Consider the following 27,384-nt stretch of genomic DNA (forward strand, 5'->3'; position numbering starts at 1 on the left):
ACTCCCTTGACCCCCAACTGCACAGCCGCCGCGACGCCAGGGAAAAGGGCTTCACCCCTCCCAGGCTTTGTGCACGCCTGCACACCATCACACACCTCTGCAAAAAATCACTCTGCAGAGTTAATTTACAAATGGTGGGGTTTTTTTTATGCCTGGCATTGAACTAACCTTATGCAAGCGCAAACGCTATGATAAATTACAGCATGTGCGCATGGGACAGAAGGCAGAATATCAAATGACAGAAATAGCTCTGTCTCCTTCATTGTTTATTGTTTTTCTTTAATTTTCATTTAAAATGCACTTGAGAGATAAGCACAAAAGAAGACTTTTTTTTTTCTCCCCCAGGTCAGATACAATGAACTTGTCCTGAAAGAATTTAACCTTACTTTTCAGTCATTCTGCAGAAACACTACAAAAAACAAAGCTTTCCGCATGCTGGGAAGAACAGAAACAAACCCAAAGCTTTAAAAACCGTCTGCCGTGAACTGCAGCTCTCCCCGTCCCAAAGCCAAACACTTTGCTCATCCTTGCTGGGCTGCACCGTTCAGCTACTGGCCATCATCTCAACATCTGGGGTTTTTTTTGGCTTGGTTTGGGTTTTTGTTTGGGTTTTGGTGTTGTGGGTTTTTTTTTTTGGCCATGCAAATACATGCAGAGTATAACAACACAGATGCGTGGATTTCTGGAAGGCAACGTTAAATTCAAGGGTACAGCTTCTCCCTCAACACCTGGGTAGAGGGTCGAACAGCAAAGCTGTGGCCGTATGAGCAGGGGTGAAGACAGGCTTTCCTGCCAGCAGAAACCCTAAGCCATGGACTCCTGCACTTTATATATAAGCCAGCCCTGTTCATTAAGTCCTTCCTGAAGAGGCCCCTGGTCGCTGCTGCTCCTAAACCTCGAAGAGAGAGAAACTCAGAGCTCGGTGGTCAGAAACTCCTCAGCCTGACCTGCAGCTTCCCATTCACTGCAGGTCTTGTGCCAGCAATCCTTCCACCGCGGTTGATAACACCAAGATGTGAGAATTCGAAAAGTCTTTTTAAGTTGGTATCATTTGCACTACAGGATTTGACTAGACGGCTCCTTCCACAGAAAGCCCCACAATGAAATCCAGCAAGAGTTTTTCCCTTAGCAATGAATTTGCTGATACGTAATTTCAAAGGTATGTATTTTGTATGTGCAAACCTCCTAAGAAGCAAAAGTACATAACGCTTTTTGTCTGGTTTACTATTAATACAAAATGTATTTCTGTAAAGTGGTAATAATAAAAACATTACCAATAAAACCTCGACTAAAATTTCCCTCTTTTTGACCTACGCATTTACTTGTATATTTTTTTTACGGAGGTTTCTGAATCCTGAGTATAAGCAAGGCTGCTCTCTGTCATGAAATTCCCTTACCCAAGGAGTGCACAGGATAAAGAGGCAAACCAAACTAAGTCAAGCTGGAAGTTCAAGACACAGAGAGGTCAGCAGGCGTTCCTATGGATTTATCCCTAATGGGAAAACTCCGTAGACAGCACTGGCCACTTCCTGCTCAAATGGAAAGGAATTAATTTTACCATTGTAGATCATGTCTGAAAGTTGAACAAATGGGTGGTTTTTAGGATACATTGACATCTTTCAATGAAAAGATAAAACAAACTGTTTAATTCTGTCTGTCTTCAGACATGCTGTCAAATCAAGTCCCTCATGCAGTGAGCAATGTGATACACCAGCTTCCTACAGTTTTACAATATAGAATGTTTACGTCATTTTACTAACCCTACAATAAATCTTTCTTACTATAATGTGAAAATATTGATACAATATTAAATTTAAATTATTCCATATTTTTAAGATGGAAAGATATATTTGCTAAAGATTAATAAAGGCAGAAGAGTCTCAGGCAAAAGAAAGAAAGAAAAACAGAATTAAAGAGGTTTAATTGTTTTTGCGGAAGCGTTCACATCTTTGGTTGCAAGTTTAGAAAACTACTCAGAGCCACACAGAAAGACCTCCATTGCAGACAGCTGATCAATTTGTGGATGAAGATTTTGTTTCATTTAGAGCATTAGAGGAAAAATTCCCTCTTTTTTTATAAATAGAAAAGTATTTTTCCATTATTTCTATTACAACTTCTATAAATGCGTAACCTTTATCACAAAATTGCACTCATCTTGAATTTCCATCCTGTTTTAAAAACTGTCTGAGAAGTCAAAGTGTAAAAGACAAAGTAATACTGCTTCGCACAGGACGAAACAGGACACCCCTCCAACACCGGAGGATAACAATCAGCAAACTCTCAGCTTTTATTTAAGGATGGTGTTACAGGCACAGCTATTACAATGTCACTGAGATAACATGAGACAAAGAAATACCTCGCTTTCGTAGCGCACCCTTCCTTTTGATCCCCTTCTTACCACCAGCAACAAAATGATTAAATAGTGCGACCTACCAAAAAATTCGCAGGAAAATGCTGCCAGTCAAAGCATGAGTGCGTGTGATTTTGGAGGGAGACAAGACCATGCAGGATAGGAAAAGATGACAAATGGTCGTCTTCACCAAGGACAGACAGTAAACATACATATTAGTATCACAAAAAAAGGTCTCTTTACTGTATCAGTCAAACTTGGAAGATGGCTTTTTGACATGCTAGCCGAACAACCAACAGTCTTTTACAAATACGTACTCAATAAACCACACTGAGGGGTATTCACACCAGGTCCAGGTAGCTACAGTGCTTAAGGTAGTCTTTGTCAGGCTAAATTTGCCCTCCGAATCAACCCTGAGTCACTCCCTGGAGTGACTGGAGTCAGTCCCTCCACTGACTACACAAGGAACCTACAGAGATGAGACTCAACACACGCAGTTCAGAAGCGGTTTCGGTTGCCAAAGATTAGGTAGGGAATGAATCTTCCCAGCCATCACCTTGCACTTCTTGCAAGCAGTAGCTTGAATTTTTTTTTTAGTTGTTGGTTTCTTCACTGTTTTTATTCGGACGGCCCATCAGGTCATGTTAGTTTTGTATCCCCCTAGAAAAAGATCTTTTCCAAGGTTATCTCTGGCACCCTGGGTACAAGCTCCATGAACCTGTTCCCACTATCAAGAAACTTCAAGGAATAACCAAAAGGTCTGTAAGTATATTAGGATCCATAATACAGAGGAAAAAAACACACTTCTTGCAGATGAAGGCTGCTGCAGGTCCAGCTAAGCCGAAGAAGAACAAAGTACTGCCGTGTCTCAGGAGATCAGCGTCCATCAGAAATTTCACTGAGGTTCTGGCACTGTGCTTTGAAAACAAATCCTCTCCTTCAGCTGCTGGCGGGAGGGGGAACAAACTAAAACCCAAGCAATTTCATTCATTTCATTATAATTCACATTTTCAGACACCATCCCAAGCCCCAGGTTAGCAGGAAAACAGGCGTCCAGTGTAATGAGGCTACGCAAGGGAAGATGAGCATCACACGGAAAAGTTAGAATTGAAGTCCTCACGAATAAACCACTGCCATATTTTCAAAAAAAAAATCAACATCTCTTTGAGCAACTGATATTGCCAGATTTCAGTACGTCCTCAGTGAAATACAAGCCATTAGTAAAACAGACCCGTGATCCATCACCTGGGGCCTCTTCTCTCTCTCTGTACTCTCACAAAAACCAAGGACAGCCTCAGAGACTGAGCTTTAGGTGAACAAACAAAAAACCCCCCGGCTTTGCCCCGGGAAGCTTGACCCCAGGTAGGCGTTGCACGTTTTGGCAGAGCTCCTCAGGACAGCAGCGTTGCCAGCATCTAAATACTCCTTTATGGGAGGCTATTTCACTATGAACCCAACATCTCTCTCATCATTTTAAATTTGAAATGCTCTGTTCTTCATGTTGTATTCAGCACCCTGTAACTTCACCCAACCCAACAAAACAAGGGGCCATACTCTTCGGGTGTTTCTCCCACAGGAGTTATTTAATGCATGGCATCAGCCCTGGGAAAAGCCTGCGAACCGCGACTCTGGTACGCACAAGGGATAGAGAAACAGCAGGATCAAATGTCTACTTTCACTAGTTCTTAGTGGATTTTCTCTGGTGGAAAAGTGTTTTAGCTGATGGTCCACTATATCTTTCACATGTTTCTGTATGCAGTCAGCTCCATATATTGCTGGCAGCTGATTTTTTTTTTTTGGTGTGTATATATATATATATACCACTCTTAATTTCTAAATCTAATTATCGCTAATATGACTTAGCTTCACTCTTCTAAGCTCCTTATAAATCCACAGTGAAACAGGATCCTTTCTGTGAAATTCAATAAAATCGTCTTCCTCAAGCCCATGGCAACAAGCCTGTGGCTTTCTTTTTGAAGGAGGGGAAAAAAACCAAACTATTTTGAATCTCAGATCCTGAGATTAGAAACAAATAACCCGCCCAAAAAATCAGTGAAAGACCCCTTTTACTTTAGATACTGAAAATTAGCCTATGTCAAGCCAACATGACAAGTTATTTAGACGTAACAGAACCGGATTTTCTGTGTTTCAATGTTTATATTCTTAGACTTCTCCCAGGAGAAAGCTATCCCACTCAACAGATTTATTTCCCCCCCGCCAACTTCCTGGTATACAGTAAGTTAGTTTTTAGCGCTTCTGGCCACTTGGTCTTTATGTGACCCATGGAATAGGAGAAAAAAAGAAAGAATTATGGTATGCTTATGCAGTTTAAGTTCTCATTAACTTGTTCGTTGACATTACCAAACTTAATGGTCCCTTAAAAAATAAATTCTTAGCTTACTTCGATTGTTGAAAACTAAGTATGCTTCAGGTCAGGCAGAACCAGTAATTACGGCACTGCTGGTTCAGAGAGAAGATGAACCCTTCAGAATCACGACCGTCAGAGCCAGCTTGTGAGCAGCATCACTTGGAGCAAGTTTCTAGCAGAGCCTCCTTGAGTTAAGAGGTCCTCTCCCCTTTTCCAGAAAACCCTCAAGGAATCCAAACCACCTCCCCCTCCTCAGCCCCTAAATCCTCATACAAGCAGGTGATCCCCCTGTGCCAGCGCTGGCAATCACTGGAGTCTTCTGTGAGCCGATTCTGTCCACTAACCTGGCCAAAAATCAACCTAGTAAAGCAAGCGCATCTCCTTCTGGGAGAGGAACAGAGCAGAGGAGGGGGAGAGGGGACTAAAACCTCTCTTTAAGCTGTGGCAGTTTGTTAGACCCACTCAAGCATGATGCGTAACTTCAATCTTAATCCATGTGGCAAATTCTTCCAGGATAGTATTAGCTAAATCATGGTACTAACCACTCCCCTACCCCGTAAGGAGTAGGATACTGTTGTACCTGTAACTGCAGCATGATTCTGGAATCACAGGAGGCTTTGCCACACAGGGAAGGAAAATTATACACCCCCTGGTGCCACCAGCAACGTCTAGGCACAATTCTGAGTTGGTTCTGCTCTCACGCCTGCGGCCATGGCCTTGGGGTTTGTATGCAATGCATTTTCCCATGTTTTAGAAAATTCTGTTCCAGGTTTCAGAACAAGCCCATTAAGAATTGCTTCCTGAATAAATTAAAGGCCAGGGAAGCTAGGACAATATTGAGTCGTTTTGTATTTCTACTTTCAAAGTAGAAATACAAAAGAGTTCCTCACCAGTGTTCATTTGAAACACATTCCTAGAAGTAGGGATCCATTTGTATTTCAGTGAGCAGCATTTTTACACAGGCAGATTCCCATGTCAGAGCTGTTCTCCTGAAGGTAAAGCAGTGCAAAGTAATAAGGCGCTGATAAACACTAAGCAAATCATTAAAAATGAGTTTCTTCTAAGGTAAATCGCATTGACATTGCAGTGGGAATTAGATATGCCTGTTGTTTAATCATCTTGGAATCAAAGCAATAAATAAAACCCTATAAAAATTATTTGTCAGTACGTGCAGGCAGCGTGACAGTGTTTAAGATCACCATGGTACCCCACTGCAACGCTGTCGCAATCACAGTGACAGCAAGCCAGAAATCTGGAGGTGTTTCAAATGAGACAAGCTCCTAGGCTCCCTTTTAGATTCTGATTTCCTTGGGTGGAAAAAGAAAGGGGAGGCAAGTACACAAAGAAAAGATATCCTTGGTATTACTTACTGCAAGAGAAGAGACCTTGAAACTTGGCAGGGGGGGAAAGATAGTTATTTCCTTTAACACTCAGAACACCTTGTGATGATGACTGTGTTCAGAGTCCCTGGGGATGAAACAACTCCAGAGTGATGCAGATTACACTAATCAGCAGTTCGGTAGCTTAAAAACAGTATGTACTTCCCTAGCCCCTTTTAAACATTCTCTTAACCTAGGGTTTATTAGAAAGGGGCAGCATCCCATATAGGTTTCAACCAAGTGTAACACGATAAATTAAGTATGCTAGAGGAGAAGTAAAATCTTTGAAGATACACAAATATAGCACACAACATCTTTGTAAGGTTAGGATTGGGACTGCTCGTTCATAAGCATGACATATGGGACTAACCCATCCCTCTTCCACATCCAGAAAGAAGCGAAGAATTTCTGTTTCCCTGCACTCCTGTGAGGAAGGAGACAAAAAGAGCTGTGGACAGGGAAGAGTTGCTATGGCAAATATTTAATGCAAACAGTAATTTTGATAATGAACTAGCAAATGATAAGCGTTGCATTCCCCTCATCTCCATTCCTGACACGGAAACAACTGTCTGTATCCCAGTCCTGTGCTGGGATACATAAGAATTATTACTCACGTGTGACATTTTTAATATGACAGAAATAAGAAAGAAATCAAGGGGAACATAGATAGCATTGGTCCTAACATGAGTAAAGCAGACCTCTGCATTTATTTCTAGTAACTACTGGATTTCCATTGAAATAACTAAATTTCTAGCCTTGCAGGAACCTCAGAAGAAACACTGCCTGGGTGTCTCCACCCTGGAAATTTCCCTCGGTGTCAGTAATTGATGCTTTGCCCCTGGCACACCTACATACAGCAAGTTGGCAAGGGTGCAGCCTTGTGAGTTTGAGCACAAGTTTCCAAAAAAGATAAAAGTCCACGGGCATGTATGTTTGTGAGGGGGTGAGTCACAAGAGTACCTGACACACTGCAATGACTCAAATCAGAGTGAAAATTTCAGAGGTAAGACGGAAGAGGAGACAAAGTGAAAAGCAGAAAAGGGCAGAGTAGCCTGGTATGTCCAGATGTTTATGCAAATGGAAGACTGCATATGAAACAAAACGTACTCAGAATTTATCAGGGACATGGAGATATGCCATTAGCTTTGTAAAGCATGACTTTTTCTGCTCACGAGCGCACGAATCTGCTAACTGTACAGCGCAGCACTTACTGTGCGTGAAGGCAACTTCACTGGTGATGCAACACACCCATAATTGTAAGACGTACTTTTTCTGTTTAGGTTCTTACACTATCACTTTAATACCCAAAAATACCCTGGAAGCACATGAAAAAGTCCTCCTGCTTATCCAGAAGTATAGATTGTATAGATAAAGCATTTTGCTTCTATTCAAAAAGGCCAAATCTCTTCCTCAACATCTGACTCATTGCTTTCCACCTGGTTTGTCTCTAATTAGTACCAGCCAAGTCTAAAGTCTAAACACCAGCCTGAGAGATAAAGATGTGCTTGTACAGAGGAGAGAGAAACTATAGACAAAATGCACCTTCATAATTTCAAGTATAAGAGATTTGAACGTGCTTGTTTTCAGCACAAAAAGTCATGTTCCATCCACTCTGGTGATGCAACCTTTGCCTCCATCAGAAATATCGAGTGTCAACAGGATGCTGGGCTCTGCATTAACAATGCTTGTAGTGTGAAGTATGTTTACCACTGGGGAAAGGAAAAGGAAAAAAAAAAAAAAAAATCTATTTCCGTATGCAACATACTGAGCTAGTCTTCTCTAAATAAATGGACCCGTTTGTTCATACATGTTGATCTTCAGTTCTTCGAATTTATTTTCAAGTAAGTCCAACTCAAAAGTAAAGGTCTAAAGAGGAAGACTTTTGTGCAGGCTACAAACAGGGGGGCAGGGAGGAAGAGATGATTGCCCTTTGGTTTGCTGATATTTAATGAGACATCTGAAGACTTCATCCAAGGCATGCACAATTGATTCTCTCAGTAAATCTATTAAACCCCTTGATGGCATCCTGTCTGAAACTGAGATTGCCACATGATCCATGAGTCCAAAGGCGAAAAAATATCAGAAAGAAGAACCAGTGTTCTCACGTGCCTTAAAGCCACATGTCGCAGCATTAGCATGCATTATCTTTTGTACAGTCTGACATACAATTTTAATTGAGAGCGGTTTGCATACCTTCACGGCAACTACTGCTCACTTAAAAGGCAAATATGTTTACTTTTAAACTGCCCTCTGCCCAATCCCAGCACTATTGCTAATCAAGTCTCCAGGGTAACAAGCCTGGATTGTGTCCATGTGTATCTCAACTAGCAAAGCTGATTCTCAGTATGATCTTCATCATGAACAGAATTATACAGCTCAGCTACGTAAACTTACCACATAAAGCTCATTATTTAGAATACATTAGAACATTCAGGTGCCAAGTAATTCCTATATGCTCCATCCTTGTTTTTAAAGCTCTACTTTGATATTGCAGTTCACTAAATCCACAGAAGGAGAATTATAGACAAGGAGTTTCATGCACAGTTTCAAGTGAAGATTTCATACACTGCTTTAAAGAAAACCAGACCACACACAACCCCAAAAACATAATCTATTCACAGCTTCCTAGAAAAATAAGCTTTGCCACAGAGCAAGAAGCATACATTGTTTCTATAACACAGCACTGGTCTCAGTACTGTAGCGTAGAGACGGCAAATGGAGACACCTTGCAAACCTGAACCTTCCCCAGGAGAGCCTCTGTACTTTCATGCGCTCACAGGCAGCTTTGACCTGGGACGGTTCATGGCCCTCTGCTGTGCTGCACAACTCCGATAAAGAAAAAAGCCGAGGTAGCTCTGCTGAAACGAAACAAAGAACCAAGTTTGAGAGCGAGGAGGAAGCCAGGGGGGATGAAAAGAGGGAGGAAAGAGGCAGAGCAGCACCCTGAGGGTGCGGGGGCAGAAGGGAGAAGAGGAGAAGCAGAAGAAACGAAAGCAGAACCGGCAGAGAAAGGCAAGGGAGAAACGTGAAGACTCAAACACAGCGAGGTGACCTGCATCCCAGGAGCTGCTGGAGTCCGAGCCCTCCCTGGGACTCTGGCTCCAGCTCTCATGAGACAATCCTGCTAGAGCCTTCCACTCCCAACTGACCCTTCTCAAGCAGTCCCCTATTTAGCAGCTAACCCTGGAAATAGTCCCTGGACTACCAGCAAACCCATCATAATTGATGCCCAGGCAATCTTCAAGCAATTGTTTATAATTTAGAAAAGCAGCAGAGTATCTCAAAAGCACATCCTGCATGTCGACATGCCACACACTGAACGACCTTCTACAGATGTTCCAGAGAAAATGACCTCTCTCCCCTGTCAAAGATGACAGATGCTTCCTTGGACAAACACAGCCCAATGCTAGTTGTTTTATAACGTGCTTCCTGCCTAGCTTTCCAGCCTTGCAAAACATGCACTTTAGCCAAGAAAAGAAAAGCAGCACCTGCCCAGGGTGTATTTCAGTCGCAGCTGGGCAGGCTCTGGTTCCCAAAAGCACAGGTGCGTTACACCTATCCTACTACACCACTATAAATTAGATTTTTCTGCATGACTGCCTACTCCCTTAGTTAAACCTGAGATTCACTTTATTGACTAGAGTGCTTACAATATAATCGCATGATTACATTTCACTATGTATAAAATGCTATTGCTTTGCACTTCCAAATTTGGAAGAAGGAAGATGTTACGGGAAGGATGAGGCTGGATAGCACATACACTCGCATGGAGCACAAGCCTCTGGGCAAACCACTTCAGATAAAAGGCAGCATTTGACTTAGGTTCTAACAACGGGGAAAGGAAAGAGAAGCACTAAAAAACATTTCCCAGATTTTGGATGGGGAGGTATTAATATTCTACTCCAATATGCCTCTATCTCAGATTTTCTTTGGCTGGAAGAATCCCACTAATATTTTCTCCAGTGGCTTATGAATATCATGAGTGTTCTGCCTTTATTTGCATGCAGCCTTTAAGTAAATTTATTTGCCCACAGGTAGATGTTCTTGTGTGCATACAGGAGGTCCAAGCCAGGATTTTCTGCATGCTTAACCTTAAGAAACTCTTTCCAACCCCATTCTTAAAAACTATATTAAAGAATACGAGCACGACAATGCAAAATTATTAAAATACAGAAAAATGTCAGAATTACAGTTGCCAGGCAACCTTAAATAACCTTCTGTCCTTTTGCATAATGTGCTGCAACACAGGCTGCCATGACAAGATCCAATACCAAGTTTTTTCCAGCTGAACTCCGTTGCAGGCAGTGCCCAGGCAATGAATGGGGGCTGTGTCGCGAAGCAGGCTGTGGGCTGCCCAGGCTCACTCGCGTTGCAGAAGCTGGAAAGTGTGGAGTGAAGCAGATGGGGAACTGCAGGAAGAGAAAGCAGGATCTTACGGTTAAAGAAACTGAATGATACCCTGGAGAACTGAGCTGTGCCTTTACAGGAAAGCCTGTGAAACGGCGGGCGAGTCACGCCAACAACGTTTTTCCAGGTCGTCACTCACTGTGTGTTCCCTGTTTTCTCCAGGCTCAGTCTGAGGCACACGGAGCCTGGTTTGCAGAAGGACTGATGTCCATCACAGCCGTGGGCTCGCAATCAGAAATGTACGCTGGCTACACCACCAAATCCCAGCACTCTGGGAACTCGGGTTGAGGGTTTTTCAAGCTGGGCCCCAAAATCAGTGGAAATCCTTGCGCTTATGTTCCCTGCCCTCAGATTGTACCCTTGGAATGGGAATACCATCATAATTGATTATAACTATTTATTTATGGGACTTTTTTATGGCAGTAAGATTGTAGTCTAATCAAATAGTTAGCTTTTAGGTTGAGAAATGAAACAAGACATTATTCAATCTCTGTAGGGAGTTAACTGGGCATGGCCTTGGAAGAAACATGCTAAGTCAGCCAAATAAGGGAGTACCAAGATAAGCACTAAGAGAACAGAAAAAGAAACGACGACTTGAACTACGGGTGAACTATCCTAATTAGCACAGTAAAAAACCCACCCCCAGGCAGGAAAGCCCCCTACCCAACAAAGCCCCTTCCCCACTGAATATCCGCAGTAAAAAGAGAGGACGCTGACTTTAAGTGAAGACGAGGCATACAAGAACCAACAGAAGTAAGGGTGACTAAGTGTAAATGTAAGAAGTACTGATAACTGTTGCTCGGAACGTATAAAATGCTTACCGTGTGTTTACTGAGGTGTGTTAGCTTTGTGGAGTTACCACCTAGCACCCCCCTGCACAGACAAGAAAGAAACAAGTATCTCGGCTCTGTGTGTGAGATTAGCTCATTGCACACCGGGTAATGAACCCCGCTTGAGGGACAAGAAGATGGTTTGCATAGGAGCCTCCAAAATAATAAATACTATTAAAACAAACAACGAAGCCATTCATCATTTTTGTATTCAATGCACACTGAAAACAAATGTTAAATAAATAAAGAGAGAATGAATGAAGAAGACAAACTACTTAGCAGCACCCTTTCAACAAGCCCCTTATTGTCCTGGGCAGTGAATGAAACAGAGACCGTGTGGGAGAGAAAATAAACACACAACCAGAGCCAAGCAAAGGGCATAAAAGAAAGGAGGCTGCAGAGGAGCCGCGCTCAAGCAGGGAATGGTGCCAAACGGGGAAGGCGGCGAGACGGCAAAAGGAGAGCCCTGGTGACAAGTCCCTGCCCGACGGAGAAAGCCCTGTCCTGCGAGCGGAGGGAGGGTTGTTGGACACTGCTGTCGCTTTCTAGGATGGGAGATCACGAGCCAGGCTGACCCAGAGCACAGCAAGCGTTGGAAGTCATGTGCAAGTTCCTAGCTGACAGCAAACTTCTCACACCCTGTTTGCACGTAAAAGTGCTTGCAATACTCAGCCCTCTGGCCCGGTGCTCTGCTTGCTGCCCCAAGAGAAAGGTGTAAGTTGAAATCTCTCTTGGGAGCCAGAAGAACTTGTGGAGAGCTCTGCACGTTGTCATGCAAAGCGGGGTTGCAAGGAACACGCAAGAAGGGGCAGAAGGAACAAGGTTGTGTCAGAGGCTTGGAGCACAGCACCACACCTCTGACAACGCCTTCCAAAAATCCTCTTCCAAAAAGCAATGGCTGAGAAAGGCAACGTCCAAAGCTCTTTGAAATAAAGTACTGCCCGTGCAGAACAAAAGTCGATGGTTTAGAATAAAATATAGAAATTCACTAAACGCAGTTTTCTTACCAGGTAACTTCTGCACGAGGATCATGGTAAGCCAACATCCCTCAGAGAACCCCAAGGCCACTGGGACATGGCAGCACTGTCCAACTCCACAAGTCCCTCAGCTAAGCTCTCCTCCAGCAGCTCTGGGGAACAGTCTCCTTCAGAGGTGAGCAAGTCTTTTTTGATCTCCAAGCTCTGTGCCTGGAAAAACAAGCCTCTCTCTTTTTTCCCTCCTGCCCAAGAGAGAAGCTTCAGGTCCTTGAAACCAATCCATTTGTCCACCGTCTTTCAAATCCTTGCCCTCAGCTGGGAGTATTGTCTTTCTTCTGTTTATTCTGCCCTAGCATCCACTAAGCTTGACTCTTTGTCTGCAGAGGAAAGTGTTATGACCCGAAGTAGCTTGGTCACACATCATATCCAGACCATGATGATATTTCAGTGCTCTCGGATCGCTGCTTATCAGCACCACAACTGTCACGCATTGCATGTGGCATGTTTAAACCTGTAAGTACTTCTGCTCTGCAAACTCAATGCTTGTTTAATATGACTTTTAAAAAAGAAGCACACGTTTAAAGAGGTTTTCTTTATCCTTTCATTTATATCTTGCATTAATTTTACCCCGAGAGTTTCGATTTAATGCAAACGCAGGTTTCTGTCACCCAGCAACCTGCACTTCTTTGGCTGACAGAGTTTAATGACATTCACTCGACTACTCTTCCCCTGCTATAAGTGGAGGAGCTGCCTTTCTCTTCTGCTTTTGCTTCCTAGAAAACGAAGGCTGAGACAGTTTGCCTCATCTGCCCTGACCTGAACTAAGCAACAAGGTTTTATCCATACCGTTCATCTGAGAAGAGTGGTTGTTAAGCCACCATTAACACTATGTGGTTCAGACAAAGGGTGGGATCTACCTCACCAAACCTCAGGCCCCTAGAGCTGAGTTAGTAACGCTTCCTTTCCTCCGGGAGTCCGTGGAAGTAAATGCTTTGAGGGAATGGTCCAATGCAGACACCTGAACTGAACCAGATTTACTGCTCCCTCAAACAGCCTGGGTTTTTCCACGTGCTCCCCGGTGAGCCATGCAGACATGGCTCATGGCTCAAACTCCAACGGTGGCAACCTAAGCACCACAGGACAGCAATGGCAATGAAAAGAAAGCACGTTTTACTACACGCAGAAGTTGACTGGATTCAATTACCTTTTCTCTTCTAGTGGAAAGGGTCAGTAAGAAACGAAACAATACAGGAAGACGCTGTTGCCAATGTCTGCATCTTCAGCCAGAGAGAGAGCATGCGAATCAACAGCTCTTTTTCACGTCCTCACAGCAGTAGGTATCACAAAAGCCAATTCTGTCAAGTGTCATGTTCGTTCTCATCGTATAATCAAGATATTTGTAGGCAGGAACAGGTTCCAGTCTAATTAAGTTTGATCAGACTTGAGCTTTTTCCCAGACAGCCGCACTTTATACCCGACTCTGAGCCTCGTGGTGATATTTACTGGGAAACGCAAGCGCTCCATTTCCATAAAAGCAGGCAGTTTAAAATTAGCTGCAGATAATTCAAAATGACTGCTTAGAGCAGATATATAATTTTCTGAAAGGGGTTATTGGTTCTGAACATGATGCACTGCACTCATGATCTGTCATGCCTCATTACTTCAGACCAAGTAAGTTGGGCCAGTGTAACTGGATATGCTAGAGACTCTCCTCAATGCCGAGTGCTCTTAAGATGCTGCCTTCCAGGCTGAAGTCTTTAAAAAAAAAAAAAAAGCCATTATCAAACTCATTTTCTCAAGTCCTGTGGCATATTTACAGGTTAAATGGAATGAAATTTTTTTAATAGTTCTTAAAGCACAGCTCCACTTTTGAGAGCGATTCAACAGAAGTGGAATCAATTGCCTTAAAAGCTTATTGCCTGTAAGCATTCAAATATCACTTCAGAGGTTTAAAGAAATAGGTATTATAGCAGCTTTGCATGTTCAACCAAGATTCAGAAGCCGTCAGAGAATTTATTTTAATTCCAGTAGCAATTTGCGAGTATCTCATTTGGTTAGGCCACTGCAAACTAAATATAGGGCGAGCATGTCCCTGATTTGCATTGGTGGAGCTTAGCCATATTTGAACACAGGGAAACGTCGCTCTTTCCATCTTGTATCTGCCTATCTAACTCCACCTAATACAGTTTGGGAACTCAAATTACAATGCCATAATCTTCACTAGGTCTCCATTGGTGCAATTTATTGCAATCAAATCATTAGGAATGTGATGATGCATACAAGGAGGACTAAAATTCAGCACAGAGATCCTTTGGTTGTGCAGAGTCAGGGTAAAAAGCACTAGAATCTTAATTCTGTCACTAAACCAAGAGGCTTCATACCCTCCTTGTGATTTAAGAGAAAAAAATCCTGAAAAAGTGGCATAATTTGTATGGTTACTTTTAAAAGTGGGACTATATTTCAAGCATTTATTAACCAAATTAAGCATATGTAATTTAAATTATGCTCTCCTTGTCTTATTAACATATTAATGAATATACATCAGCAAACGGAACTAAAAATATATCAAAGATTTGCATGTCTGATTATCTTTGTGGAGTTTTGCAACTGACAACTTGAAAGGAGGACAGGGAAAAAAAAACCCCAAACTTCTGTCAAGGTCCATGCAAAATTACAGCTTAGGGAGGTTCCTTAATCAAAGGGTTGTTTAGTATCTTTTATAAGCTAAAATGAGAATCTCCTTCTAAATGAAGAGGACTTGCTCTTGGAATTATGTTCGAAGTAGTCATTTTCTCAACTTTTAAAGCAGTAAATAGCACAATGATGTCTGCACCAAAAGCACTGCCAGTGATCTCCTCCCAACCACCTCCTTTCAGAGAAAAGCAGGGAAGCTTATGCTTCAACACACTGCCTCAGTAAGTATTTTCAAAACAAGCAAAAAGAAAAAAAAAATGGAACAGAGGTATACAAGGAAACAGGGGAAAGCTATTTTGACAATGAAATTGTTGACAGCAGTCAACTTCTTGTAACAATTGAATGAAAAAAAAACCCCAACAAACCAGTTTATTTGTTAAAGCTGCGACTAAGTCAGGACTTGCTTGCTGTTCAGCTCTACTCCTCGCTGTCCCCATACTTCTAGCAACACTCCAGGCAACTCAGCCAACTCTGTGGTTCAGCTTGCCATATTTCCCACCTAACACTGGAGAAAATAATTGGACAAGTAATAAGACAAGTATTTCAATCATGTTTCTCCTTAATGACCGTCACCAATGTGCGTAGCTGAGAAATATTCTAGAAACAAAGAATACTAACGTCGCTAAAATACCAAGATTCCTCTGTTCTTGCGATCTTAGCAGGTTCCCTCCTCCAGATACCATTTTAGATTATTTCCAAATCAGATACCTTTTCCACGCTTCTCCAGATTATGTCTACAATCCCAAACTTGTCCAACAGATGCGTCTCTCATTTTCTATTCCTCCTCCATTCTTTGAGGAAATGCTGGTACTTTGGAGAGGTTATCCTTAGCGCTCAAGGAAAGCTGCTTTACTTCTCATGTTCAAGAGACCAGTAGCTAGGATTCAAAATGGGTGATCCTTTGAACACCGATGTTTAAAAGAGCATTTTTTAACGGCATGGCAAAGTTCTCAATTTCTTTTGCTCAATTTTGCCCTCAGCCCGTCCCCCTTCAACAAATTAATCCAGACTAAAAATAATTGGGGAAAAAATAAAAAGGGTGGGGAGGGAACAAAAAAAAATTAATTTGGACTCACTCAGCCAATTTCAAATTTCAACTCTGTAAATGCGTAACTACCGGGGTAGCGCAATGGTGAGAACAAGTAGCAAAGGTCAGGAGCTCTGTAAGTCCACCTCGCTGCAAGAAAAAGACCTGTAACCCAAAACTACCATCTAAGACCCACACCTGCCTTCCTTTCGGTGTACGTTTTTAACAAGATGAGGCAAAGGCCAGTGTACTAAGGTGTAGCTGTAAGACAAATCCATTTAATATGGAGGTAAGTGAACCTGCAAATGCAGATGAAATGTTTGAGCTTCTCAGGTGCAAACTCCCACCACTCATCTGCCAAAAACCTGGCCTATACAATGTGGAAGTTGGTATCTGCAAAAAGAGCCTTGTTTCCTACAGTCTTAATTCACTCCCTTGGGAAGGGGCATGAGCATCTCCCAGGTTTTTTTTGCTAGCATCTAGAAATCCCTAGGAACCACTGCTAGTAGTATGAACTGACAGCAGCAGAACATCTGCAGCAGGCATGAGAGTTTGCTGAATGAGAGTTTGCTTTTATGCAGACACAGCGCTAGTATTCCAAACATTTCACATGTTGATTAACTACATTTTTGTACAGGGAGCTCATAATACCTCAGCATTAACGCTCAGTTACCGACTGCCAAGGACAGTTTTGTACACCAACAAATTCCAGCAGCTACCAGCGAAATCCCTCTGTTAAGAGATTTTTGTAAAGGGAACGACGAGAAGAAAAGGAAGGGAAAAAAGTGCTGTGGGGTTTTTTTTCCATTTTTAACTAGGACGAGACATATAAGTAGAAGCACTAGAAGGACGAAAGCCACAGCTTGCTAGAAATTAGAAGAGAAATATCTCCTCGATAAAAAGATTATACAGACAACTGCCTACGAATTGCATTCTCCTGTTGCCCATGCCTTCTGCTGCCTAATGTATTAATAGAACTGCTCACCACATGGGAATTCAATTCGTGAAGAAAAGGTGAAAAAATAAAGCTGCTGGCAGATAACATACAAGCTGCTTAAAAGAAATGACACAGGTTCACTCTTCCCTCAAAAAACTAAGACACGCAGAGAAACACGGCAAGTTTAATTGTACAGTCTGCAGTGACATTGCTTTGCTATCGTGTACTGTTGGGTGGGGTTTTTTGTTGGATCAATTCTTGCACAGGCAAAGCTGGAGTCCAGCTTTTATGAAGAGAGAGTGTGTGTGTGTATATATATATATATATATAAAAAAGACAGAATAAAGAGAATCCAAAGGATTAACCGGCAAAGAAGGGTGTGAGTTACAAGCATTTCTCCCCAATTACATGCCAGCTTTCCAATTTTTTATCTTCTGATACCCTCTCCTGCAGCAGCTCTTCCTAATTAAAATAAAATAAGAAAGAACCTGTTGTTATTTACACCCCTGAACACTACTATTCGGGGATCTCAAGAGACACCATGACAAACCTGGAAGGATCTCCAAAGCGCTTTTCAGCGGCAATGTGGCATATTGTCTAGAGTGGGAAGGCTGGCCAACTGGCAAAACAACAATTTTAAATGTACTTGGCCAGGCTAGGCCTGTAAAAACAGGATGCTTTGTCAGCCAATGCAGTGGGCACTTATGTTCATAACAACTCCTTTTTTTCCTCGAGTTTTCTAAGAACAGATGACTTGCTAATGTTGACATCCAAGTCCTCTGAAGAACACAGATGGCCAGCAACAGCTAAGACGCAAAGAGGCCAGTTTTTTATTTGCTGTATACAGACTCTCCAGCAAAGAAATTCCACTTTTTAAACTTTTTTTTTGAGAAGCAAGCAAAACTTTTTACTTTTGTTAAAAAGAAGCTAGTGGAGATTACAGTTTTTGGTCCTTCAACCATGTTCCCCTTCCTTGAAGGCCTCCTGGGGTAAATATATTTCATAAAATATATTTACTCTGGGATTTATCCCGAGATAAATTATTTCACAAAACAGAACACATTCACTTTCACACCCGAACTACATGCTGCTGGTTTTACAAAAGGTGGGCAGTGTCAAAAGAAATCACCAACTCCTATATATTTATCCCTAGGAGGCCTCAGACCAGCAAATGCTCTCTCTGGGTCCTCAATAGTTGGCAACACGGCAGCCAACAGACGCAATCTTCGCATTGCAAAGTTGCTTTTTAATAAGCCAGGAATCGATCACATTGGCCAAGCATGGTCCCCTCTGCCTCCTGCCCCAGGCTTGGTACAAGCACAATGAGAAATGGCAGCATTTTTTAATCTACCTTTTCCATTTTAGTTTATCTCACCTTCCGCAAATCGCCAAAGACCTTCCACTTCGTACATTAAAGCTCCATCTCTCCAAGCCTTATGCTACATTTCGCCTGAATTAAAGCCTGGTTTTGCTGCAGCAAGGTTGCCTCTCTACCTGGTTGGTAGGTGTGGGAGATGCAGAGCTGCTCCTCCACCCTCCGGCAGCGACCCAGGCCAGCCCCTGTGCTCTGAAGAAGGCAGAAGCTCTGACCAGGCTTGTTTAAGAGCAAGGTCATGCAGCCAAACGGTGCCAGTCTGCACGTGGCACTTTGGGCAAATGCAATGCTTTAATTTGCGTATTTGCAGTCAGCCTCTATACAACTCCCAAGTCCATGGTGGTGGGGGATTGCACGGACAGTGGAGCCGTCTGTGATTATTTACACGACAGCAGTAGTGCAAGTGTCGCGTTGAAACTGCTCTGCCAACCTGCCTCAAACCGAGCAACTCCTTTGGTGATGGGGCGTATGCAGTTTAGGGCCTCCGAATTACCCAGTTAATGCAAAGTGATGAGGAAGCACAAGAAACTCATAAGCATCCTCTAATCTCATTAGTGACACAGGAACTTTCTTATTAGAGAACAGAGCCAGCGCTGCGGAGGTTTTGACACTCATCAGCCATCTTTGCATCCAGCCTCTGCAATGTGTTCTCTTTAAACGCCGTCAGCTTTTTTCGGCCCCCCAACATCCAGTGTCACAGTTCCCAAACAACCGCTCTCCCTCTGCTGAAACCGAACTCCTGTTTTCCTGACCCAGAAGTCCACGCATTCAGACTGAACTGAAGCACAAAGTACAAAAGCAACAGAAACACGCTCTTGGCTCAGTCTTCCACTTGAGGTTCGGTGAATAGAGAAGGAACTGAAACGCACACAGCGACTGGATTAAACAAGGAGCATGAAACCATCCGTTTCACCTGAAAGTCTGCTGGCTAAATGCTCGGGTCTGCTGTGGCGGAGACCCTGACCATATGTCTGACCACGGTGACTTTATCCAGCTTGAGTCCTGAAGATCTCGAAGCATGCACCGCCACAAACTCTCAGGATAACCTATCCCAGCGCTGCAGGAATAGCAAAGAAAAGGTTGAAAAGTTATAGAAACGCTTTCAGTAGGGGAGCCAGGATGAGGATCGAGGGCTGTTAGCTAAGGGTAAGTTCCAAAAGCATACAGACCACTTCTGGGGGCAAGGGAGCTGGTAGAAAACCAGGGTGAGGACTTCCAGAAAAGCCACGAGCAGGCAGGGATAACATAGGGATGATAAGAAGGAAGAACAGGTTCTTCTGACTAACTTGTAAATGTGTAGCACCAATTCCAGAAAAAGGTGTAGCTGAGTGATGAAATGCATTTGTTGGAGACAATTTTCAACAGACAGGTCTGTTGAACCCAGCTGCCCCTGTCCCAGCCTCATCGTAGCCTGCATCCCAAGGCTGCAAGAGACAGCTCTGCAGGGTGTTTCATCAAAGCTACACAACATTTTATTGCTGCATGAGAATGCCAGATTGATGTTAGATTGCAAAATATTTGTGGATCTCATGAGATGCATAACAGATGGCAAGTTCCCTGTCATAACGTCCAAGACCTCAATATATTTTCTGAGAAGGTAAAAAATTTCAAGGGTCCAGGACTGAATCTGAATTTAGGCAGATGAAAGGCAGTAAATATGCATCGTTACGATAACATCTATCTTCATACAGCTCACCTCCAGTTAATCCAGAATTCTCCCCATAATACCCTGAGCTTGGCTACAATCAAAAATATTTATGTCTCACTTCAATTATTCTATTTAACTACTTCAGCAAATCCAGTTCCAGAGTAAAAACAGTTGACAAGGAACATATGTATGTGCATGCACCTGCACACCCGTATGTGTATGATACACGGCACAAATAAACAAGGATGGAAACTGTTAGTACCTCTAATTGTAGAATATCCTTGCTTGTATAGGATGAACAGGTGAGGTCCTCATGAAAAAAACTGTCAAATATATACAGTAGAAAAGTGACAATTCAAGTCAGACAGTTATGTAATATCTCAATTTAATCCTCTTATCTCCGTAACATACTGCACTTAAAAATCCCAACAGCCACAAATAACAAAATTCTCTTCTTGTTCCCCAAATTTCACTTTGCTTTTCAGGACAAGGTGACAAAAATTGAACTGTCAAAGCAAAGGACTACAGAGAGTGCCATGCAGAGGATTAAGGAAATAACTGAGTTAAGTCAGTCAACTGTGTTCCAGTTTTCTCTGTGCCGAGTGACCCGTTGCCCTCTCTGGTTTTTATTTGCTTTTCACTGTACTGCCTTATGTAACTGTTCCCTCCAGCTCATAAATTTCCAAGGTGAACAAAAGCTCAAGTGATTACATTAGGCTTGGCCACAAAGGTGATTTTTTTCCACTAACTTCTACTTACTGGGTTTTATATTTGTAATCACATAAAAGTATTAAGCCCGTTGCGGTTAAGTTGATCGATTTGGCTTCTACATGCCCACGCTTTCCCATTTTTGACCGGAACAACTGTTCTGATAATGTTAATAACTACAAAGATTAAAATGGATTAAGGCTGGAAAGGAAAAATTGTTTGGTCGTTGTTCTTCCTTCCCCTTTGCAGGCCAGGCTGCCCTTATTTTGCTTTGGGTACCTAGAACTGCTTTTCATCTCCCTAAGCACCGCTTAGCCCATACCGATATCCTACAAAAGGCAGTCTGTCTTTTCAGAATAGATGCTACATAAAAAGGACTGGAAGTCCATTATCTGAAGTTATTTTCAGTGATAGCTCTGAAACAGCCTGACCTGGAGTCACACGGAGGCAAAAGCAAGCGCAGCCATAATCCCTCCTCCCTACAGCATGAGTTTACTCATGACGTTTTCTTGACCTGACCTTTCTTCAGCAGCGAAAGCTATTGCTGGAGATACCCGCAGCCTAGGGAAACCAAGAGACCCGTGCTTACAAAAATTTGCAAACACCAACAGATCCTCAGCGGCATTCAGTCTGTAATCCTAGCAATGTAATGAGATTTTTTATTACACTGTGAAAGCATGTTCAATTTTAATATTTCTCAACGTGTCTGAATTCAGCTCATCATTTGTTTATAGCACGGCTGATACAAATTCCAACCTAAATTTGCATAGAATATACATAATTAACAAGTCAGAAACAATTCTGATTTCCCAAAAGTTTACTTTGAGACCTACCTCACCCCCTCCCAGACCAGTAAAAGAATTAAATCTTCATAGTCATACAAACTAAAAGTTGATGACATTCAAGCTCCAGACCTTCAAAATCCTGGTAGCATTTTACCTCCTACATATAGCACATGACAATTGTCTACATTCATTATGAATTCTTTCCGCACCTGAATTATCAGAATTATTACCTGAATTATTATTATTTTCTCTGAATTACAAGGGTCTGGACCCAGCCATTAGCAGAGAGCAGATGTGATACACCTAAGGTAAACTGTGAGCTGACAGTTCTTACTTTTTCAGTATCAGGTAAGTTCTTGCACTGGCAAAGGATCACTTCATCTAGTAAGTCCTTTCATCAGAAAGTATTTATCTCACTGGTGAGAGTTTAAAGTGACAATCAAAATATAGTCAGAACTAGGAAATACTGGATTTTCAATTTATCAAAAGTCTATTACTAATGTTTGCCCATCCTTTAAAGAAGGATGTTTGTTTTATATGAAGATACATATCCTTGGTGATTTCAGAAAAATTATATAGAATGAGAGGCTGCTCTTTGCCCTTAAATTTGAAAGAGATTATCCTAATTTCTTAATTTATACTGTGGCTTTTAGTATTACTATATAGTAGTATTTACCTACTGTATACTATTAACTAAGTTTTATGACACCTCTGTCAGGTAGATGTTTTAAAAAAGGGAAGAGAAGAGATATATAATGTTTGGGGAAAAAAAACCCCTGTAATCCATAATCCTGATGCAATTTCCTCAGGTCTTTCGGGAAGAATCCTGCAGTGGAATCCCAGACCTCATGTTAAATTAGGGCAGAAAATACTCTTTGCTCATAAAACATGCTTAACATCGCACAAAACTCCAATAAAAGTGCTATTACATGGATTACCAGTATCTTAAACACCGAAAAGAAATGCATGTGAAAATACCCACTCTGTAAATAACTTCAAGCACAAAAGCCAAGAGCAAATATTCAGGCTAATCTATAACATTTGATCAGTCTCAGACATTAAACTGCAAAATACATAACGCTGCAAGAAAGTAAAACTTATTGGGAAATTAGCCCAGAATACTAGTGGGAAGAACACAGCCTCAAGGGAGAGGCACATCTCGTAAGGAAAATAACATGACAAAGTCCATAAAACAAGTTTACATATATCTTAATGCCAAGCCACAGTGCAAAGCCAATGCATTTATTTTCTATTAATGACTGGGTCAGATAATAAATCTGTGACTGAAGCCTGCAGGTGACCTAACATTGCGCGGCAGCGACCGTTCACCATACGGAGCAGGGTCGATGCAGCGGGGCAGGAAGGGCAGGCGAGGGGCGACTCTCCAGCTCACTCCGCTGTCCCTCCCGGCAGATTCGTGTCCGGCTGAAATTTCACGTCAAAAGAGCTTTACAGCCATGTCCAGAGAGGGAGAACAAGATTAAAAAGGATGTAAAGAAGGGGGCAGGGCATTTTAAGAGAAAGCCAGCACGGTACAGAGATACAGGAGGATAAAACCATTGTGCAAAAGAAAAGATGGGCTGTTCAAAAGGAAAGAATGGACTGGCAGTGATGAGTGCTGAGTATCACGAGCAGATGAAGGCAAATGCAGGCTAAAGTGCTACTGCTTTAGGATTTTATTTTTAGTCAAAAGGGCTTTCAAAGCAGAGTACTTCATGACTATCATGTTTACCTGCCTTTAACCAGGATGTATAAAGACTACATCACCAGCATAAAGGAAACTTAAAATGTCACTGTAAAATCTTTACTGAAGAAGTTCAAACTGCAAGTTACAGATCCTGAACCAAACTTCCCAAAGTTTGGAGGACCAGTATTTCTGAATGTTTATCATTAGAAGCGTTTTTAAGAGCACTTAGAGGAAAGGGTTCATTTTTTTTTTCTATTATCAGTAATGCCAAGGATAGTAAGAATTAATTCATGCAAGTTGTAACGGATTCTCAAACCCAGAAACATCTCTCTTCCATCAGAAAACATTCAGGAAATTTGACATAATTCATATAAACTCGGGCTCCTGACATCTATGAACCAGTCACATCAAATTCCCCATTTCTAGCTGTATTAGCTCTTATGCATATATTCTTTCCGTCATGAAAGAACTGACTGATTAAAATTCAGAAGTGGCAAGCAGAAAGCAAGGTTACTTATTGAAGCAGAAGGAGCAGACACTCCACCAAACCGCCTGGCCTTCTGCTGGGCAGAGATCTAAATCCAGTCCAGAGACACCGAGAAGAATTGGAGCGACTCTGAGTTCTGGAAAGGTACATTTTCTACAGAGCATTTCTTTGCTTCTGTTGAAACATATGAAATATTAATGTCAATTCATTACACATCAATGCATTTGTATACTCCCCTGTTATCAAGTGTCCAAATGAAAATAGTCTGTTGTGAATAATTTACTCCTGAATCATCAGCCAGCTTTCTTCTACAAATCCAGGAGATCTTCACTATTTGTCAAATCACATCTACGACTGACAACCTTTTAGAAAAGATGTTCTCTCTGTTAAAGTTTCAGAAAGGTACCAGCGTACCTTGATGTGCTACAAAACTTTATATTTAGAACAGGTAAAAATGTGCTAACAATAATGTAAAAATACATATAAAGGCTATAAAACATGATGGTTTTAAGTTTGTGGGCTGGATCCAGCATACAAGACCAACTCGTTCAACCTCCAATACTAAGTCTCTGGCGACCATCTTTCCAGGAGGTCCATCTTTCCAGGAGGTCCCCAAACACATGTGGGAAGAGGCTGAGGGCTGGATGAATTGTTCTGGCAACCCACTTGCTGCTGTTTCGTTCCTGGGGTTCCCCCAACTCCCCTGCCTTGGCCCTTCACGTGAGCATGCTGCAGACTGCCTCAGCCAAACGCTTTGGAGCAGAAAACCTATTTAAACCAAAGCTAAAGACTACATGAAACCACAGCGCATTAAAATAAATGCCAATTTTGACTCAAGTGGTGACAATCCTAATTATTCCATGACTATTTCTGTAAGTACCAGTCTAATACCCTTATTCGAACCAATAGTCAGACTTGCCTACAGGTCACTACCGCACTGTCCTCAGCAAAGGAGACAAAAGATATGGCTGATGGCAGTTCAAAAAATACATTCACATAACCACTTCCCTATGAAGTATGAAGCTGCATCGCTAAAATAATTCATTCTGGTTTTGTTGGTAAGAGAAATTACAGTGTCTCAGAAATGTCTATTCTTCCTTCATGTTCACATCGCCTTTCTCTCGCTGCACAGGGTGGAAGAAATATAAATGTACTTGCTGAGTGATGTTACCGTAATAATCCATTACCGGGGAAAAAACAATTTCAAAACAAGAGTCACTAACTACATAATTCCCTTAGGAAATACAACAGTGGTTCTGAGTTAAGGATTTTTTTTTTTTTTTAATGAACACGGTTATTTTTTCCATCTGCCCACTAATGTACTCATTCTAATGTACCCACTGTAACCTTTTTTTGTTTTAAAAAACTTTTTGCATTTGTTACTAATGGAGTATAATTATTTCCAATCTCAAGATCCTGAGCAGAAAACTCCACTTTTTTGAGGCCAGGAAAAAACCTAAAAACACATACCATTATTGTATTGGTCACTGCAGAGATCCATGAGTGGAAGGCGGAGGGTCAGCGCTTAGGAAGGGTGAGCTTTCAAAGACCGAGACAAAAAGCAGACTAACAGAATAACTTCAACAATATATACTGTCTCAGTAGCATCCCGATTTACTTGTGCTTCTTTCTGGCCTTGGTATAGCCACACAGTTTCAATTAAGCCATTCAGTCTGCATAGGTATACTCCAGGTTTGTGTATATGCGTGTGCGTGTTTGTATATACACAAACACACATACACATTTTAAGTATACCTAATCCCGGTACTCTTTTGCTATAAGCTACTAAAATATGAAATTCAAGAAAACTTGCTAAATGTTAACTATTAACATAAAAATCCCCAAATTAGCTCATGGTATGATTTGCAGTAGCTACTGCTAAGAAACGAGGTTTTAAGATTTGCTAACACATGGCAGAGGAAAAAGATACCAAATTGAAACACATTTCCTGTCAGAAAAAGACAGAAAAATTGAAGATGGGAAGCTGTGCCTTTAGTTGTACATTCATACGAATTATAAAGATTAAAAAGAAATGCAGTGTTCAACACTGATAGAGCTATATATCTCTTTCAGGCAGATAAGACCAGATTGCATAATGTGACTGGTAATCAAGATGTACTTGCAACATGAAAATCGGTGTTATGTAAAATAAAGAGGAGTCTTTCCCCTCATTTGTCCTAAAACGTAAGGGATGCTTGATCATCACAATTTGTGAACTTTATTCTTTTTCAGCTTCTACTTTGCAGATATTACCTAATTTTAGTATTTGACAAGGGGGGGAAAAAAAAAAAAGACTAATCGACTTTGCAATGCATGGAATACAAATGTAATTTTAATATAATTGCTCGTACGGCTGATTTTATGTTTGATTTCTACATCCTTGGATTTTCCAAGCTTAATGTAAAGAGAGCTGTCAATACATATATGAAGATATAAATTAAGCAAAAATTGCATTCACCACCCAGAATGTATCTTTGTATCCAAAGATGGACCACACGTTCAAGTACCTTAAAGGCCCAGTGGTGAAAATACACTGACCTGATTTGGAGGCAGTGAATTCAGCAATAGGTAAAATGTCTCAGCACATATGTAGCTAAATCAGGTTTATGTATTTTGCAAAAGAAAGCCTACCTGCCCATTTTTTCCCAGTTCCATTTCAACTATTGCAACTGGAGTGTTTATCTGATCGATGTGTCTTGACTGTGACTTCAGATCCACTCGCCAGTTCATGTTTTTCAAGACATTATCCCAACGGCTTTGATTGATCAGGCTCTCGTGGATCTTTATTCGGTGGTTCTTCCAAAATTTTGCAATGACTGCAGCTTGATCGGATGTGATGCCACCTTGTTTTTTGGTTTGTGCAGTGAGAAAAGCTTCCAGCTGATTAAAATCCATGTCTGCTGAAGCAATTGACTGTAGAGAGGAGAAAAAGGGAAAAGCTTGCTGAAAAATACTCTTTAACAGTCTAAGCTGAACAGTCTACCAAAAGGTCACATCTTTAGGGTTTTACAAATACCAGATTTTAAAGGCATAGTGCAAAAAAAGCTGGGTTATGGACATAACCTGACAACCTTCATTAAAATTCAACTTGCAAGCTCCTACCACTTATCCCAGATTCCTGTCCCCCGACAGCTGGAAGGTAACGGATCGGTAAGTGACGAGGAAACTGGGAGCGCCTTTGGAATGCAGTACTGGTACAGGATAACAAAGAGACTTCTCACTGTCTGCCTGGCCCTTTCCCCAGTATGCCCTAGGCATACCCAACTGGTCACTGCTGGGAACACGATACTGCTGTTCTGATGGTCTATTAAACGGGAAAGCCGGGAGCCGGGGCAAACACGGCATGCCCCCGGCCAAGGCCGAAACAAGTGAGAAGACATCCCAGCTCGCTGCAACATCCACAGCTTCATCTGCCACCTCCACACCGCAGACAAGGAAGCAAAACTGGTAAACGCTGCACCAGTCAAGCAGGGCCTGCAGCACCGGCCGCGGCGGTGCGCTGGCTGCAGCGGCACGAGCGCGAGTCTTCCCAGGGAGAGTCCGTCTGCGTGAAGCAATCCTTAAAAATGCAACTGCAGCTTCTTCCGAAGGGTCAGTGGGCTCTCTCAGGCTAAACACTGTATTTGTGTTTTGCAAGGGGGTGTAAGAGATCATTTACTCCTCCTCCCCGCGCAGCAACAGAAATTATTCTTCCCAAACCCTTTTTTAATAGATACCCAGTTTTT

At 42.0% G+C, this 27,384-nt stretch overlaps 1 protein-coding gene across 1 annotated transcript in view; it reads right to left on the bottom strand.

Moving 5' to 3' along the window:
• Positions 1–27,004, bottom strand: part of COMMD1 (copper metabolism (Murr1) domain containing 1) — a 57,214-nt gene extending 30,210 nt beyond the window's left edge. Inside the window, exons 1-2 of the mRNA XM_009576984.1 lie at positions 26,852–27,004; positions 26,291–26,572 (exon numbers count right to left, since the gene is read on the bottom strand). Coding sequence (XP_009575279.1) covers positions 26,291–26,572; positions 26,852–27,004 — 435 coding nt within the window. The remainder of the gene's footprint in view (positions 1–26,290; positions 26,573–26,851) is intronic.
• Between the last annotated feature and the right edge of the window lie 380 nt (positions 27,005–27,384).

This window comes from Fulmarus glacialis, unplaced genomic scaffold (genome assembly GCF_000690835.1).
Source record: "Fulmarus glacialis isolate BGI_N327 unplaced genomic scaffold, ASM69083v1 scaffold9624, whole genome shotgun sequence".
NCBI classification, from domain to species: domain Eukaryota; kingdom Metazoa; phylum Chordata; class Aves; order Procellariiformes; family Procellariidae; genus Fulmarus; species Fulmarus glacialis.